At 34.6% G+C, this 19,228-nt stretch overlaps 2 protein-coding genes across 2 annotated transcripts; one reads left to right on the top strand and one right to left on the bottom strand.

Annotated features, from left to right (window-relative positions):
• Positions 1-77: 77 nt before the first annotated feature.
• On the bottom strand, positions 78-12,017 carry LOC105331762 (BTB/POZ domain-containing protein KCTD5). Its single transcript, XM_011434089.4, has 6 exons — positions 11,676-12,017; positions 8,268-8,376; positions 4,886-4,977; positions 2,975-3,070; positions 2,606-2,731; positions 78-2,399 (listed from the first exon to the last, which is right to left on the bottom strand). Exons 1-6 carry the CDS (start codon positions 11,865-11,867, stop codon positions 2,370-2,372), a joined length of 645 nt encoding a protein of 214 aa, XP_011432391.1. The 5' UTR covers positions 11,868-12,017; the 3' UTR covers positions 78-2,369.
• A 2,723-nt stretch (positions 12,018-14,740) lies between these two features.
• LOC105331743 (uncharacterized) lies at positions 14,741-18,618 on the top strand. Its single transcript, XM_034455299.2, has 5 exons — positions 14,741-14,948; positions 16,456-16,552; positions 17,129-17,206; positions 17,925-17,987; positions 18,176-18,618. The coding sequence occupies exons 1-5, from the start codon at positions 14,809-14,811 to the stop codon at positions 18,485-18,487; spliced, it is 690 nt and encodes a 229-aa protein (XP_034311190.1). The 5' UTR covers positions 14,741-14,808; the 3' UTR covers positions 18,488-18,618.
• The last annotated feature ends 610 nt before the right edge of the window (positions 18,619-19,228 follow it).

The raw sequence follows: 19,228 nt of genomic DNA, 5'->3' as shown, positions 1-19,228 counted from the left end.
TTTTCCATTCCACCTTAAAAATGTGAATTTAAATTCCAGTGTATATAAGTTTAGAATTGATAAAACAACAATAAATAGTACATTCATAATTTAATCAAAATGTCAGTACAAATGGTCAAGTATTCATGTATTACAATGTGCTACTTAGATACAATAAAAATACAAGGTCATTTCTATGCAGACATACACAGATCACAATAGGTAAAAATGTGCTGCCAATCAAATCACTACTTCTATTTCACAATTTAGAACACTATCAGTTTAATTACTCTGCTAACCTTTGTTTTTATACATCTCAAAATGTTATCGAATTTTCAGCATTTGTTGTTCAGTATCTTGAATTATGCAACAAGTGTACAGCTAAGCACTCTACTTGTACGGGAAGCCTGGTTTCTATCGGCCTAATGACTACCATCCACTCAAGTTTATATAGGGAGACACTGGACAACAGGGTGGCTCATATCGGTGTGAGAGAGAGGGGGGCGACAGACATTAGACAGACCAAGATGACTCAAATATATCCATCATCCTAACAAGACAGCAAAAGCTTTAAATAGGATACACATACATTTTAAATCTCAACACAATGTCTGGGATTTGCATAGTTCCCAAATCCTATATATGTATATGCTCTTGCATGCTATTAAATAAGTAATTGATTAAAAATATAAGTATACAACCTTCTATAATACTTATAAATATATGAAATAATTTACACAAAATGTTAGAATATTAGACCACAGACTGGTTGAACGAATGCTTCCTCAAGAAATTAGTGAGGTGAAGTTAAAGCTGGACCCAGGAAGGCATGATTGTAGGGCTGCTAGGTACAAATAACGGGGGGCAGGGATTACAAGGAAAGTGAGACTACAGTATAAATAACGGGGGCAGGGGGTTACAAAGAAGGTGAGACTACATGCTGATAAAAACACATATACCATGGAGTTATTTAGGAAATGACATTGACTCAATGTCCTCTAAAAAGGCACACACAACAGCAGAGCATGTAGCACAATGCACGAAAAACACACATCCACAATGATTTGGTGTAAGATGCAAGGTTTTGTAATTTATGCCTTCACAATTTCTGTGTCAATTAAAAACTATAAAACTTGAGAAACATCTTGTTGCCTCTCTAAAATCTACTTCAGAAACATCATCATCCAAATAACTTAAAAATCAATCCATAATCTTAAATTCAGAGGTAGATCTAAAAGTGTACCAAGTGTTGGCTACACTAACTCTTGTCCATCAGTGAATAAGTGAGGCAGGGCACTGGCTACACTAACATTTGTCCATCTGTGAATGAACAAGGCAGGACACTACATTAAGAAGTAAGGTTCTTAAACCAGGAACAGTTGGAGAATTCGGAAACAAAATACCCACAGATACTGGTGCACAACTTCTAGGTCATAAACACCACCAAAATCTTCAAAGAAACTAGTCATCACTGCCGATTGGTCAATCTATCTACAGACCATACTTCTAGTACACTGAATATAGGAATCGGTGTAATCTACCCAGTAAATACTAACAGATGAACGCTGGCATAGATATTGGCGACACAACAAATCACACATCATAAAAATGAACTCTTTCAAGATTGGAAATCTTACAGTGATGTGATGTAAAACCACGCAATATTAAAAATAAACTTTCTTTTGTGCGAAATAATAAAATGTTTATCATTATAGAAAGCCACCAATTATCAAGTAAAATATGGCAATAATAAATGAAAGGCATTTTATCAAAGTTATATATAAAAGACCAAGAGATGAAAAAATACAGTATCATAAAAAATAATTATATGTCTACAAACCTTGGAAACAAAGTTATAAAAGCACACAAATGCCTAGCACATTCTTTTCGAGGGTTTTTGGTCACACATATGAACAAATATTGCAGCATACTAATATGAATAGTGTACATCTTTGACAGACAACTGAGGAGCCTTTAATCATGTCTAATGCTAGATGCTGAGGTGACTGAGTTTTATCATAACCAACAGGAGATGTTAGAGGGAGAATAAGAATCAAGCACTTTCAACTGTTCTGGGCTTAAAAGTGTTTACCAAATCCAAAGTTTCTTCAACATTACCAACAATAGGGATCCAACTAATATCAAAACATCAACAAAATGGATGATTCTTCTGCATTACTAGTTGTGTTTTTAAAACCAACTCAGAAAGTTAGATTAACTAATGAAAGTCATTCCTGTTTACATGTAGATTTCAGTCAAATAATGCACCAAAAGGTGGATGTCTGAGTGGGGTTTTGGGTTAGGGGACAGGTGCCCCCACGTGATGAGTCTGTTGTATGAGTTGGTCGGTGTGATGAGATGGCTTCAGGTAAGAAAAGCTCTGTCTAATCTCACATCCGAGAACCCTTCTGTTGCAACACCTACAATACAAAAAAAACAACACATCTAAACAATGTTACAGATCAAGAATTCTATGATTTCATTAATGTTTGCGAGCATCATTTTCCAGATTTGATTGCAATCACAGGAGGATACATCAATTCCTGAATAATGGTCTTACTGATGAGATTCTTAATGCAGTTCAACAAATAAATGATGAAACAAATAAATGAATGAAATGACTGACCTTGGCTTTCTCAGATGGTTCTGATTCCTGCCCATTGACAATATTGGGACATTCTTTAGATACAACACAAAGGAATTCAGCATGATCTTCACTCCCGTAGTTATACTGGGACCCTATGTTCACCAGCTAAAGAAATTAAAAGAAATAAAACCAGAAATTACTGTCAGAAGACAGGTTAATTTGTAATGCCAATGTTCTTGTGAGAACATGAGTGTACTCTCTAATGACGTCTTTGAGGAACAAATGGGAATTGACAATTATTCTTGTGAATTTTAATACCAAACTGTTTTTAACTGTATGTCTTTAAACCATGGCAAAAACAGTTCAGCGTACCTGTGAACCACATAGCTAAACTTATGCATTGTTTACCTGTTCAAACTTCCAGCCATCTGACATCGCCGAAACAATTTGTGTAAGTTCCTCTTCTGAGCATTGTAACACACGGTACACACTTTTGGTACTGGACTGAAAAAGAACAAAAAACAACTTCTCAAAACATTTTTCAGGTTCTTATCTACTATTTATCTTCCATATGTATGCAGCAACATCCCTTATTTTTCATACAATAAACACTGTCCTTTTTATCTTCAATATAAAACACACAGTTCCTTCTTTACTCTAGAAAACACACCCTCCCTTCTATTTCCAATTAACCACACCATTTTTAATCTTCCCTATAAAACACACCATCCCACCCCTTCCCTACCATTCACACCATCCTTCATCTTTCCTATAATACACAACATCCCTAATACATCCCTAATCTTCCCTACACAAATAAAATCCCTCATTTTCCTCATTAAACACACTACCATCCTCTTCCCTATTTTAAATACAATCCCAAATCTTCCTTAAAAAACACCCTCTTCCCGATCTTCCCTACACTACAAACCCACACACTATCCCTTATCTTCCCTAAATTACACACCATCTCTCATCTTCCCTATAACAAACTCCATTCCTTATCTTCCCTACAATACATACAATTCCATATCTTCCATACAATACACACCATCCCTTTTCTTCCCTATAATAAACTCCATCCCTTATCTTTCTTACAATACACACCAGCCATTATTTTCCCTAAAATACACTTCATCCTGTATCTTCAATACTATACACATCCTCCCTTATCATCACTACAATACACACCATCCTTTATCTTCCGTACAATACACTTCATCCTTTATCTTCCTTACAATACACATCATCCATTATCTTCCCTAAAATACACTTCATCCTTTATCTTCCATAAAATATACTTCATCCTTTATCTTCCATACAATACACTTCATCCTTTATCTTCCATACAATACACACCATCCCATATCTTCCCTACAATACACACCATCTCATATCTTCCATACAATACACTTCATCCTTTATCTTCCTTACAATACACATCATTCTTCATCTTCCTTACAATACACATCATCCCTTATCTTCCCTACAATACACACCATCCTTCATCTTCCTTACAATACACATCATTCTTCATCTTCCCTACAATACACACCATCCCATATCTTCCCTACAATACACACTATCCCTTATCTTCCCTACAATACACACCATCCTTTATCTTCCGTACAAAACACTTCATCCTTTATCCTCCAAACAATACACTTCATCCATTATCTTCCATAAAATACACTTCATCCTTTATCTTCCATAAAATATACTTCATCCTTTATCTTCCATACAATACACTTCATCCTTTATCTTCCTTACAATACACACCATCCCATATCTTCCCTACATTACACTTCATCCTTTATCTTCCTTACAATACACATCATCCCTTATCTTCCATACAATACACACCATCCTTCATCTTGCTTACAATACACATCATTCTTCATTTTCCCTACAATACACACTATCTTATATCTTCCCTACAATACACACTATCCCATATCTTCCCTACAATACACACTATCCCTTATCTTCCCTATAATACACACTATCCCTTATCTTCCCTACAATACACACCGTCTCTCATCTTCCCTATAAAACAAACCCTTCCTTTCATTTCCAATATGAGCACTATTGAGCAGCAATATTCATTATTTTTCTCTATAATGCCTAACATCCTTAATCTCCCCTGTAATACAGACTCTTCCTTATTCATACACTATACAACAATTAATACATCATAAACTTATGTTAAAACATAACTACGGTTGCTCAAGAATCATCCTTTACTATTACATAATTTGCACAAGTTCCCTGTCATAATTTTGAAACCTGATATTTATACATCTCTAATATCTTTGTCACCTGATTTTGTTTGGCATCTCTCTCTTTGATTTTCTCTTTGACCAGCTTTATTAATTCTGTGATATTGTAAAACTCAGCTTCCTCTAGCACACCTGAAATTTAAGACAAATTACTGTAATTCACCACATCATCATACACATGGCCACTTATACTAAGAGGAGAGCTAGAGCAGCTCTCAGAGTCATTTGTTACTTGATAATCTGAATGTCTGACATGTAAACTGAAGACTGCATTTATCGTGTCCTGAAATTGGAAACAGAGATGAGTTTCAAATCTCTCACATTAGTGCCTTCACATTTATGCTGCACATCTTACCGATACACATTTAAATGAAGAGAAACTTTTTATCAGTTCTTTTAGAACCAAGCTGCTTATTCCTGTTCTCTTCTCATTGATTTCTAGTCAATCTTTCAGGAGAGCTTTTATTAACTTATCAATTCTCAAAGAGGAAAAATCCAATACATTTATATTACAAACAGAAAAATTGGTCTTAGATACATTAAGTTTTGCTTGGTTTATCATAACTCTTTCCCAAAAGGTGTTGAAGTAAATTCCGTGCTCCTTACTCAGTGTTTAAATCTTTTAGACCAATAATATAAATGTGGCATAAATGTGTGATTGTGAGAGGGCAACAAATCAGAAAATCACCAAGCCTGGCAAAACAAATTAGATAAAATTGAAGTATTCTCCAAGGCTTCAAAAAACACACACATATCCAGGGATGAAGCATTCCTCTTCTGATGTGAAAACATTTCAACAGAAACCATTGTGATCCCGATCTCACGGGTGACAAATTGTTCAGGAGCCATGAAGCTGAGGCAACAGTCATACCAACCAGAAATCAATTTCTAATCAATTTTTGTCGAATAATGCAGACTGAGATTTATCTTACTGTGCATGATTTACGTCTGGCCAGCAGGCAGGACAAGTATTTGGGCCTTAGTGAATGGATATGCATTAAGTGATCACTAATTAACCAAACAAGCTGAGGAACTTCAATACCGATCAATAGTGGCTACTGCATCAAACTGATCCACTTTAATATCATATTAAAGGTTGAAACCACTTCAAAGCAGTGGGTGGACAAACTGGAAACAGCTCAATGTACAGCCGATAAACAAAGGAAGTCATAGATCAATTTTACAGCCAAGACAAAAACTTGCTAGATAGAGCCAAGTGCCAGTGCAGTCGATAAACTCGTAATTTTGCCATAATAAAGTTGTTCCTAGGTATCTACCTGAACCAAAATCAATGCAAACTGTGTATCCAACTCTAAACACTGCTTAAGAAAAACTCATAAAATAGGTAGGCAATGATCACAACCAGACACAAAAACCATGAGGCCGACTTGGTTTTAACCAGGGAAAGCATCCTGTTTTATCCATGGTCCCAGTGGAGTTTGTTGATGGGACAGAGGTCTGTCTCCATTCCAGTCCTATATCCATACAGTCATAGCCACAGGGAGGGAAAGGCTCAGACACAGAGCTTACATATATCTATTGACATCCCATTCATTCCTTCTGGGAAATCTAGCGAAAGAATCCAATGGTCTAATTGTTTCAGTTTTATGCAGAGCAAATATTAATACATGAATTTTTAATACATATCACAACTTGAGCGTAATTGGCCTGTATCTGAAGGTCTTTTATACTGTTATAATGCATATATATAAATTAAGCTTTAACCTGAAATTTTCTCCATATCATGTAATCAATTTTTCATTACTGCTTATTTTGCATGAACAATCTTAAATTGATACAGAGACTGATTTCTTTTGCATCATCCATTTTGCTTTCATACACTAGGGTGACATTTTTGCAAAATAACTTGGACTTTAGATTGCTTTTTCTGTAATCTAATCAATGTTTCAAGAAATACTAATGTAATCAATACTTATAGAGATTAAATTATGGTAGCTCGCAAATGAATGGTTTCATATATTAATAGATTTACTGAATTCAGGATTATTTTAAAAGAAATGTACAATTTGGTTGTAAGTCACAAGTTATTTTGCAAAAATGTAAAATTATGTCTTGTGCAATGCAATCTTGTCTATCACCCATAATACCAACTTGTAAACTGATATTCAAAGCAATTTTTAAAAATATGAAATATAGAATTTAGAACATAGACGAGCTGTTAAAGATTGATTTAAAAGAGATGTTTGCAAAAATAAAAAAAAATTCACTTCACCCCACAAAGGAAGTCCAATGACCAGAGGGTGAACGTTAAAACCAGAGAGAGAAAAAACAAGAGAGATGGAGAGATCAGAAAGCCTACAACCCCCCCCCCCCCCCAACCTGATTTTCAAACTGCAAGATGCAATAAGTTTTATAGATTTAAACCCATGTTGGAACATAGCTTTGTGAATTTTCAAACCAACTGAAAGAACTAAATTAAAAAATCTTTTGTTTTGTCTACAGACAATTTGAAATTGGTCATTCATATTTTCTTTTGATAATAAGAAGCATATAAAAGAAATCAATAATATAACCACTACCCATTGGGATTTTGTACAGGTTTATCTAGAGTGTGTCTGTATCATTCTCTTAGACTATACATGTAATTGTTTTCTGTAGTAGTACACAATAAATGGGCCAAGTTTTTTTCCCCTCATATTCAATATATGTTTCAAGAATTTTGATATTTTTCTATTTTTAGTCTTCAGAAATTAGACTAGAGAAAATTGATGCATCAATCAACAATATTCAGTCTAAAAGAATACAAAAATATGTACCTGGTATTTATCTTATTTCATCTAAAAATATATCAGTGTAAAAAGGTTACTACCATTTTACTTCAAATACAATGTACATGTAACATGAAGTTCATGGATTATCTTTGGAAGAAAAGATATAAATCAATATTTATTTCTTGTCTACTACTAGAATATTATGCGTATCTTTCATCAAAATATTATTGGTTAAAATAAGATAACTGCTATTTCAAAATAAAACAGAAATTATTTGATGCAAAAGTTAAGACTGCTAGTCATAGGAGCCTAGGATCGCCCTATTGTGTATATCATCAATCAACCTGGAATAGAACATCAAGAATAGAACCAGGGTGAAGCAGGTCTATTGAAATCCTAGGTGTTTGTACTCTGCAAACACCGTTATGTCAAGAGTAAATAAATTGGAGCCTTTTGGAAAGTAACTATAATACCATTCAATACTATCACATAATTCTCCCCTGGAACAGGGAAGAACTGCTGGAACAACAACAAAACATTACACAGATGGATTATGAAAATTTTCACTCCAGCTGCTGTCTTGGATATCAGGGACAAAAACCTATTATACTTACACAATGAAATAACTAAATAACTGTGCCAAAATTAAATCAGATGCATCAACCCAGGTAACTATCAGAGAAAACCAACCTTCCTCAGCTAAGTCCTTGTTTAGTACCAATTTCCCATGTCTGAGGTAATTCAGGACAGGTCCAAAATATGTAGGATCCCGGTCAATAAGATAAGCACCATTCTCATCCTATCAATTAAAACAAAACACATTAAAAATATCATTCTTAATCTTTTTTTCATCTTTCAGTAATCACAATTGAACCATAAAACCTAAAAATTCACAACAGATGAGGCTGTCAGACTCATATAGGAAAAGCAATACAATGTCTGATAGGATTTCTTTTTATTAACTCATCTGTTTTGATCTGAAATATTTATCTCTATGTTTATGAATCAATACCCATTAAGTCTTTTTAAGCACTTAGACTTTAAGTAAGTTTTGATTGCTTTTCCAGCTGATCCTATACACAATAACAAGAATCACCAGAATCTGAATCATTGAATGCTGTTTTGAGTTTTGAACATTAAATAAAATTTAGGTTTTTAAATATTGTACAAAATACTTCAAATTTTAGTAGATATCAATGCCTTCATTAACAATTTGTAATATACAGTTTACAAAGTGGGGTCATGATACTTATACCAAGAAATTTTGCCAAGATTTTGTTTTAATAGTTAGGGTAGATTTTGAAGAAAGATTAGACATTACGGAAAATGACATTTTTACTTTGATAATACATGTCAATTCATCAGTTGTACAGTAATTAAATGATCAGAAAAATTCTTTAGCAAGCTTACAAATATCAATCTGCCAACCTTTCCATCTATAGTATAAAAAATAACATGCATCTGCATGTAAAGGGAAGAATAAATTTCCATTAATAATTTTCATTGTAAATACACAATGTTATGTATCAATATGTTACGATTACCTAATAAAAGAAAAACAAAACAAAAGGGCAAATGAGAATGTGTAAACAACATTCTTCACTTATACAATCGTTTTAAGGTTTCTGAGTAGAATTAAACTCCACCCTCATATTCATTATTTTGAATTTTCAACATGTCAAAATGAGATTAAGCAAGGCCACACCAACATAACTTCTTGTACGTCGGAAATCCAGTGAAAAAAGGTACGAGCGGGCAAGTGATTAAATAATTATAAAGTTATTATTTTTGTAGCCAAAATTTATAGGCAGTACACAAATAAATTTTGTGCGGACAGTTATATTTTTTCTACTTGTTTCTGATTTATAAATTAAAACTATTTAAAATGTGAAAAAAGAGCCGAAGAAGAACAGAAAACAGTGCAGAATTTCCTGAATGCAAGAAATTAATAATATTATTTGTATTATTTAAATACGAGTGTACAGGGTCCAACAAACAAGAAATTATATTGGTGTGGCCAAGAAGATTTTTTTTCAAATTTCCTAATAAGGCTTTGTTTTCTCTACTCCCCTGATAGGCATGCAAATTAACAAATTTGCTAAATACTTCTGGTCGAATTTGTATCCACTGTGACCAACTACACCAAACCTATTTAAATTTGCTGCCCCACATTAGCCCTAAAAGAGCTATATCGCCTTTTCCAATTAATTCCTCTATTATTTTCTCTAATCATAAGAAAGAAAATAGTTACTACTTGGTGGAAATGAACCAGTGACAGCTAGATAAAAAAGACCAGCGCATGCTTCTACTAGGCCACTCATGTAACACTTTTATAGAATGTCTTTTTAATGTATGTGGCTACATGTAGCTGCAGGTCTGTTGCTCCCGGTCTCAAAAACTGGTAACGGGACGTTTCGCTCCTATAGACGTTTCGCGCTGAGACGTTTCGCTCCTAAAGACCTTTCGCGCTGAGACGTTTCGCACCTATATCATTTATTATATATTATTATTATATATATTGGGATGTTTTAAAAATAATAATATTTAGATAAATATTTATAAATAGATATATATGCGTGTCATTAATATTGACTTTATTGAAAACATATGATCATGTTTATTGTGGCACATTCACTGATAACTTCAATATTGTATAAAACGATTATCCACGTGAAGATTTATAATTATGTTTATTTAGCAATCGTTATTAAGTTCTGAATCGGTCTCCTTATAAAGGTGTGAAAATTAAATTGGAGGTGCTCCATGACAAGCTAAAGAGGAGAAATTAATTATGAGACGGGTGTTAATTATGAGAACTAGCGGTTACATATACATATGCGACATGATGAAATACATCGTAATTCATCATATAAAAATTTATAACGATATATACAATATACAACTTGAAAACAATGAAAATTAAAAAAAAAAATATTGTTAATTTTGCCTATTTTTAGTGTCGTTTTATCCAGGTTATATAAATAAATCATCGGAAATCATTTTTTTTAAATTTATACACAGTGTTTTAATTTAAGTAAATATAATGAGTAAATATTAATATGAAATACATCGCAATAATCATATATATTTTTTAGAACGATATATATAATGCGATGTTTTAAGATAAATATTTTTACAAAATATTAAAATTGACTGCATTAAAAATCCTTCTTTTTAAATTGTCTTTGAAAAAATCTGAATTTATATAATGTACCAAATCATTATCTGCGTGCATATATAATCATGTTTATCATAAGCAATCATAATCAAATGTCTAATCAGCTTTCCCTTTTTTATCACTAATTTGGAGGCCCTCAATGTCCAGCTAGAAGTTAATGGTGTTAATTAGTTTACTGCATAATTACCACATAATTAATAGGCGCGAAACATCTCGGGGCGAAACGTCTCGGAGCGAAAGGTCTTTCGGGGCGAACCGTCCCGCATTCTCAAAAACTTTGGACGGACCACCTGGGAGCTACAGCGCCTCCAATAGTTAAAAACTGAAATTTACCGCGCACAAAAATCTGCGAGCTACAGACCTGCTACTAGCTATATACATTATAGCATTAGAAAAGTAATTCATTGAAATATATATGTCTAATTTTCAGTAAGAAGATCATGTTAAACCCAAATTAATTTAAGTGTCTGATGTTTGAAAAAGCAAATTTTAGGCGAAATTGTATACCAATTGTGCTATACCTCTTTATAAAATTTTCAAATTCATGTAAATATGGACACTAAATTGATTTGATCATTTTATAACCACTTTATATTGTTTAAAATTTTAGCATATGTAAGAGTCCCCTATTTCCATTGAAAAAAATGTGAGAAATGATAGATGTACCCAAATACAGGGCAAGGGTTATTAATATTTAAATATTATATTTAAATTATTCAAATTTTGCATCAGTTTCCTTGGGAAAAATGCGAGATGATCACAACATATACTCAATCATTTAAGAAATTATTAAATTCGTTCATAAATAAAGAACAATCATCTGGATTTAAAAAATGAAATGTGTATATAAATGATGTTAATCACAAAACAGGATATTTTATCATGTAGATAAACAAAATTATCAAAATAATTAAATATACCTTGTCTGAGTTCAGATCTGGCTCGTCTTGTATTAGTCTGTATAGAAACGACTTGGGATCCCTGCAAAGTGTCGTCCTTGTCGTCAAAAACACAGTCCCACCAACGTTCAGCTTCACCCACTGACTACGTCTGTTTTGGGCAACTTTTGATTCCACATCGGAATCCATAGCTGGGTTTTTTTCTGATGACATGATGTAAGAAAACTCTTCAACAAAACCTGAGGCAATCCCTGCAGAATTGCACAACAGGTAAAAAATTAACAGTGAAAGTATTTAAGATTTCATCTGCACATCATTAATCTTTCTCGTCTTTCTTCTCGTTGTAGTCTCGTTAAAATCAATGTATATTCACCGCTTGATTTGGTGAACAAATGTTAACTGTTACGTTTACATATTCGGGTCATTTTGCATACCAAACTTCCCAAATGTCGGGGGTAAATGTGGTATTCAAATTATCATAAGCCAATATGTTATATCATGGTTTCCTTTTAAGGTGGAAAGGCACGTTTTGATGACATTAAACATGTTAAAGTGGAAGAACGCGATTTTCAAATACAAACACCGTTATCAATTTTTTAATTTTTTTTTTTCATATTGTACTGCTGCAGTACAATATTGATCAATGTTTACATTTTTCAGTGTCTTTTTATGTAATAAAAACGAATCGCTTTTGTATTATATAGTCCAATAAATTCAAATGGGTTTTTTTTTTTGCGCAAGCAGGGTTTGAATATTTCAAAGAAATGAAAATAACTATATAATAACATTTATTCGTATTGTGCTGAAAATCCCCAAAATATAAAGAATAAGGAATCATTCTTTGAATATTATGAGGTGATAATTTCTGCTGGAGCTTGATCAAATATATTATCAAGCCTTTCGGGCTTCGTTTGATTTGACCACGCCCCTTTCAAAACATCACCCAATAATACTATTTAAAAATGATTTCTAATTCCTTAATTCAATCGCTAATTAAAGGCTCGAAACTTAAAGCAAGATCGAGACAGACAAGAACTTGCCCCCAAAAAAGGGAGAACCCCGTCTAATCTAATCTGCGCTAAATCTATGCGCAGATTTAGAGCTTCTGTTTCTATATATCTAGTTATATGCTCATACGGCAAAACAAGCTTTCAAATATTGACACCCTTTCTTTTAATTTGCTAAGAGAAGTTCATTGATATCCATTGACTATGGTATGGTGTTCCGATGGGGCCACTTCGACCTTTAGGTCGAGGTGCGAGAGTGCAAAGTTGCGAATGCGAAAGAGCGAAGGTGCGACGACGAAGGATCGAAAGTGCTAAGATGCAACGGCGAAGCGCGAAGATGCGAAGGCGAAAGTGCGAAGTTGCGAAGGCGAAGAAGCGATACTACTATCGCTCCTTCGCCTTCGAAACTTCGCACTCTCGCCATCGCAACTTCGCACTTTCGCCTTCGCCTTTTTTTGATAACATTCAGAAAGTCTCGGTCGATTACACAGAATTTGATGCAGGCACCATACTCGCCAAGGTTTTCCGATTAATCCATGATATAATTGGTACGCATGTGCTAGGCCATTGTGTTTACTATGAATGTTTGTGTATATGTGACATATATGTTTACCAGTGCTGGCTATGTCTAATCATTATATACTCCATATAAAATGTAATGTCCGCCATAATGTATACATATGCACTTCCAGACTCCTGTCACTTACCAGCTGTCTGTTTACCGTGGATCAAACACAGTAACATTCTAATTTCATTATGCGACACTCCTTGCTCATGTATGGATCTAGAAGGGGAGAGGGGTCCGCCCCCCGGAAAATTCAATATTTATAACTTCACACATGCAGTAAACGTGGGAGAGAGGATCCGGATCCCAGCCTCTCGGAAATTTGAATTTTATTAATTATATATAATAAAATCTACAAAATATGTCTCGGGACCCCCCCCCCCCCCCCCCCCCCCGACAAATATAATTATCCATCGAACCACCCCCCCCCCCTCTAGAAACAGTTATGGATCTGTGCAGGCTGTTGAAAATAAATTCTAAACAGTTCATCGTCTGCCCCAGATGGCCTTTTATACAGCTAAAATTGTCTTTAAACGATAGAGAGCTCCACAATTATAAAAAGGCGAAGGCGAAAGCGCGAAGATGCGAAGGCGAGAGTGCGAAGTTGCGATGGCGAAGGTGCGATAGTAGTATCGCCTCTTCGCCTTCGTAACTTCGCACTTTCGCTCCTTCGCCGTCGCACCTTCGCACTATCGCATCGCAACTTTGCACTCTCGCACCTCGACCTAAAGGCGAAAGTGCGAAGGTCGAAGTGGCCCCATCGGAACACCATAGATGTCCTTTTATACAGTTAAAATAGAGAGCTCCACAATTATAAAAAGGCGAAGGCGAAAGCGCGAAGATGCGAAGGCGAGAGTGCGAAGTTGCGATGGCGAAGGTGCGATAGTAGTATCGCTTCTTCGCCTTCGCAACTTCGCCGTCGCATCTTCACATCTTCGCCGTTGCATCTTCGCACTTTCGCTTCATCGCCTTCGCACATTCGCTCTTTCGCCTTCGCAACTTTGCACTCTCGCACCTCGACCTAAAGGCGGAAGTGCGAAGGTCGAAGTGGCCCCATCGGAACACCATACTTCCGTGTAAAACAGTACTTTGCCGTTAGCTAATACGGTCAGTTTATTTCAAAGCTAGCTACGTGTACTGTACATTGCTAACATGTAGGTTGCATTATATAACAATTATACCATATAAACTTCGCACTTCAAAAGTTATAATAGGCCTGTCCTATGGGTTTGCAATACTTTATTTCTATTCATAAAGGGAAATAAATGATATTTCTGTTCAGTTTGCTAAAATAGAGAAATGAACCATACTCTTGATTAAGGGTATTGGGTGGTCAACTTAAGGGTTTATCCCAATTTTTTCATATACAATTTTAGATTTCTGCTATAAACTTTTTTGATATAGACTATATTCCTTTACACAGCTCTTCTTTTCAAGGAGATCGATGTAGCATCACAACCATCCAGCCCTCTTAAAGTTTTTCCCATGTAAAACCGAAGTACAAGCTAACTTAGCACCAAACGTTTCAGAGACTTTGACGTCCTCACCTTAGAAGTGGACGAACACCGGAGAACTCTCAAAAATGAGGTTCTTTGCAGTCCTCCGTTGCTCCAGGATATCCAAATCCAGTGTTAATATGACAGAATTTATGAAAAATTTTCCAGCAGAAGTAGCACCTAAAGCGAAAGAGTTAGCAGTGTTAAACCAAGGATTATCTGGAGCGTAAGGCTTGACAATTTTTACATTGACATCTACAAAATATCAACTATTCTCCTTCTGTTACGACAATTTGATCACAGAATCAATGGGTCTTATATTTATAGTAGATCAGAAAATGCAAGAAATTGAGACAAATTTTTGACAATGTATTTTTCGTGCATGTAGAGATAATTCGGACTGTAAATTTTGTCGGTACAGGGGCAATTTATTTATGACATAGCATTTAACTATGCCTTTGTCATTGTATACATATATGAATATCATATGATGCCCATTTGAATGTTTTATCTGTTTGTTTATGTAATCAAGATATGTATCTGTTTAGCACCAAAGAAAACCAGATAAAGATTCAGCCCCATATTAAAAGCCCCAAAGGGTTATTCTCTGTCACAAGATATCCTGGATTCACATTTTGCTTAATTGATTGATATTTATAAATATCTCAGGGTTCAAACGACGTTCATTCAAAAGTATAAAAAAAATTCCAAGATTTCTCAGTCGAAACGCCCCTGTTCGCTTATCAGGTTCCAATACAATGCTAAAAAATGTGATGTCTTCGGGGATTTTGTATTGCAGCAAGCCCAGATGATAACATTGAAAATTTGCGCGATGTATTCCGAGTGTATTCTGAATGGAGAAAAGATGTAAACATTCCCCATTATAAATCTCCCTAAGGAATCTGTTTCCGTTCCTGTAAATTTTTATGAGTGAAAGATAATAATTTGTCAATGAAATTATCTTGGAAATTATCCCTTTCTGAGTTTCAACTATTCAATTGCACTTCTTTCACATGTATGTGTATTTTTATTAAAAATCGTCCAAATGTGCTGCACTGCCACAAATATCTTGAGACAGACTATAGACAGGGTTAAACTAAAAGTCCCACTGGATGAGCTATCAACAAATAGGGGTTATCTCCTTGCATGAGCAAATACCCCTTTTTATTTTGGTGGAAAGGGATAATGACAAGTTCTCCCGAGAGGATTTGATCCAGCTCGCCTTTAGTTACTCAATTACCGGTACTGGCCAAATGCCTAGAAGTACTGCGACATGTTAACAGAATGTCCACAATTCTATCAATTTAAAACTCTGTCGTCCTTTTGAATAATTAACTATGTTTTGGGTCCTAGGTCTTGTTTATCAAGTCAAGGTTATGATGACTGGTAAAGGTCAAGATCATTGATACAGTCTGAAAGGGAATATTGGGGCCTGTTCAGCAGAGCAAATGCTTGCGAGCTCTCTTCAAAATATTTGTATTGTAGGTACAGGGGATTTTGGTAAGTGCTCGTGAGAACCCACTCTGCTGAACAAGCCTCAGTTAAATTACCTAATTTTCAATATGGCCATTCATAAAGTTAAAAACAACTATATACAGTAGTAATGCCTGGTTTTTATCCTGATTATTTAAGTTTTATCGTAAATTTGATTGAAAGACTTTCCAAATATTGAGACCTTTTGTTTTGTTTGATCATCATTTCAGTTTGTGTATTTTATGTTTCTCTTTGTATAGCTTAACAAACAAACCTGACACCAAGCCAACTGTGGATTTTGATTATTACAAAAGCAGGATACCCGACAAAGCCTTTGTTGATAAACTAGAGAAATTTGTGAGTCAATCCACTGCTATTTATTATCTTGAGTTCAACTTTATATAAATACTGCCTGTTTGGGAGGGTAACAGTTGAAATTGACACCCGGAGAAAACCATTGTCAACCGACGCGAAGCGGAGGTTGACAATGGTTTTCGAGTACACTTCGGCCACTATTCCTTACCCAAATGACCCCGACAATAAGAAGGTTGTAGGTTTTCGAGGGGTGTCAATTTCAACTGTTATCCTCCAAAACAGGCACTATTTATTTTATTATACTGAATGTCTTATTATAAGAGAAAATTTAACTGCTTTTACATACAAATGACGTGAATTCTACGGCGAACCGTACGCACATAATTTATGCGCATGTAACAATTTGTTGTGTTACACGTTGCCAAGTATGTTGTTAATGCTGAGGGTAATAGAACGGATTATCAACTGCGTCTAAACCAATCAGATTTCAGTATTTAACATGAAAGTATAATAAAAAATTTTATAAATGTGTTTCAATATGAATGACATCAAAAGCTGTAGAGTAAAGTTTTCTTAATTGTAATTCAATTAAATTTTTTGTATGTGTAAATGTTGCAGTACACTTCGGCCACTATTCCTTACCCCAATGACCCCGACAATAAGAAGGTTACATTGGAGGAGGAGAAAAGGAAAATTGTAAGTAGACAGAACACAGAGGAAAAGGTCATGGAGGAACATTTTAATTCATCCAAAACTTGATTTGTTATCACTACATGTAATAAGTTTATAAAACTATCATAAGACTAAATGAAATTTAACTCACTCATCATAAGAATAAACTCATAAAAAGTTTAAGCTGTAACCTTGTTATACTGTATATTAAAAGTAACAAAATTCTTCGATTGAATTTTAGAATATGTTTAATTATCATAACTCATATGCAAGCATAACTGCAGAAATGTATTGTCATCAAAATAAGACCTGGAAACTAAGGCCATCACTGTCAAACATAAAAAATTGAGGTTGGTTCAGTTGGGGGGGGGGGGGGGGGGTTGTTGTTAATGAACTTAAAAGTTATAACTTTGACTTTTAAAACCTTTATTTATTAATATTGAAATAATGACTATGATTAACACATAACATTGTTGTATATACTTATATACAGTAAGGTTAAAGCCAATAATTAGCAACATCATTGTTTTTCTTGCTTGTTAAGATAATTATCCTATGCTTTTATGACATTTTATCGTAGATAAAGTTGATTCAGAATATTGTAGGTGTACTTGTATGTTTCAATTTTGACAGATATTAATTTTTATGTGATCATTATGTAATGGTAAGCAATGTGGCTCCTTGGGCCTCGTCTTTATTTTACACATAATTATGCACTTTCATTTCTGTTTCATCTACACAGTCACAGAGTGGGGAAGACATGGTTGAGGAAATGGACTTGATCATTTTTGAAAATGATCTCAAGGTAAATTGTTTTTGTGCACTTAATTGATTGTATTCGTGTGCTGCTCAGAATAGTAAAATAAAATGAGTGGATTTTTCTTTGATAGCTCCCACATGCAAAAGTTTACATGACATTAAATGTGTACATAACTTACTATATCCAGCTGTAGCCTTTTGTCCATGTTGTGTACAGTGTATTGTGTCTTACAGATGAAGGCCATCAACAGCCTACCTCCCATGCAGCACATGTCGCGGGAAATGTTGTGTTACTACTTCCCGGATGCCTCCAACAATGACGAGAAGTCACCTGTATCGGAGGGTAGGTTCTATGGAATCAGGTGGTTCCCTGGATATTCCTATGGTTTCGACAGGTACCCTAAGTGGCAACTTGGAAACCGATTCAACAATGAATGGGAATTCTTTCCTCCCAAGGAAATTAGCCAGAGATGGGAAAATCTGAACCTACAGTTCAAGAGAGAGGAACAGTTTCTGATGGACGACTCCAAACCAGCTGAGAAATAATGTAGACAGTTCATAACTCACAAAGTGTTTGCAATTTCTGCTGTTTGTGATTAGAGCAGAAAACCTGACTAGTGTGTTTCGTATCACATTCGGTCATATTGTATTACATAATAAATTCTGTTAAACTCAAATTTGTTTATGGGTATTGTTTTAAAGATTCAGAGGGAAGTTCCGTTTTCTCATTTGTAATGTTAATCCATCAACTGAAACATTAAAGCTGACATGAATTCATAAATATGCATTATTTCCCTTTTTTTCGGACTACTGCCATATTGGTTTATGATTTTTATTGTTACGCACATCCCTACACACCTACTTTGTAAGGTATTATTTATGCTTCACCGCATTCAGGTATTTTATTCACCCTAACAAGTTGCATTGGACAGAAAAAATTGTAAAAACATGTTTGTAAAAAATGATTAACCAATGCATTGGTAAGGAATATCAACTAAAAATCAAAACAAAACAGAGTAAAATCCAGGCCCTCAAATTTTGAGAGTCAAAGATAATGCTGGAATGTAGTCACACATGCTCAAACCACAGTAGATCATGCAACGACAGCACGGACTTCAGAAAATGGAGTGTTTTGTTGGAGATGTTGTGCACTCTGTATGAAAGACACATGTTCAATGTGCACACTAAGTTATACAGCAGTATGTGTGTAAGATAATGTGCAGTTACCTTGCACTCTTTCAAGGAATAATTCCTTTTTAATGATTGTAGTTTTTATTTGATTTTATT

Source organism: Magallana gigas, chromosome 7, assembly GCF_963853765.1.
Source record: "Magallana gigas chromosome 7, xbMagGiga1.1, whole genome shotgun sequence".
Classification (NCBI taxonomy): Eukaryota; Metazoa; Mollusca; class Bivalvia; order Ostreida; family Ostreidae; genus Magallana; species Magallana gigas.
The sequence above is the reverse complement of the archived record's forward strand: the minus strand, read 5'-3'. Positions and strand labels throughout refer to the sequence as shown.

Coding starts and splice junctions, on each gene's coding strand:
- LOC105331762 (XM_011434089.4), bottom strand. CDS start 11,867: ATGTCATCAGAAAAAAACCCAGCTATGGATTCCGATGTGGAATCAAAA. Junction 4,978..8,267: donor CAAGGACTTAGCTGAGGAAG/GTTGGTTTTCTC, acceptor CTTAAATTTCAG/GTGTGCTAGAGGAAGCTGAG. Junction 2,400..2,605: donor AACCATCTGAGAAAGCCAAG/GTCAGTCATTTC, acceptor TTTGTATTGTAG/GTGTTGCAACAGAAGGGTTC.
- LOC105331743 (XM_034455299.2), top strand. CDS start 14,809: ATGAGGTTCTTTGCAGTCCTCCGTTGCTCCAGGATATCCAAATCCAGT. Junction 14,949..16,455: donor AACCAAGGATTATCTGGAGC/GTAAGGCTTGAC, acceptor CTCTTTGTATAG/CTTAACAAACAAACCTGACA. Junction 17,988..18,175: donor TTTTTGAAAATGATCTCAAG/GTAAATTGTTTT, acceptor TGTGTCTTACAG/ATGAAGGCCATCAACAGCCT.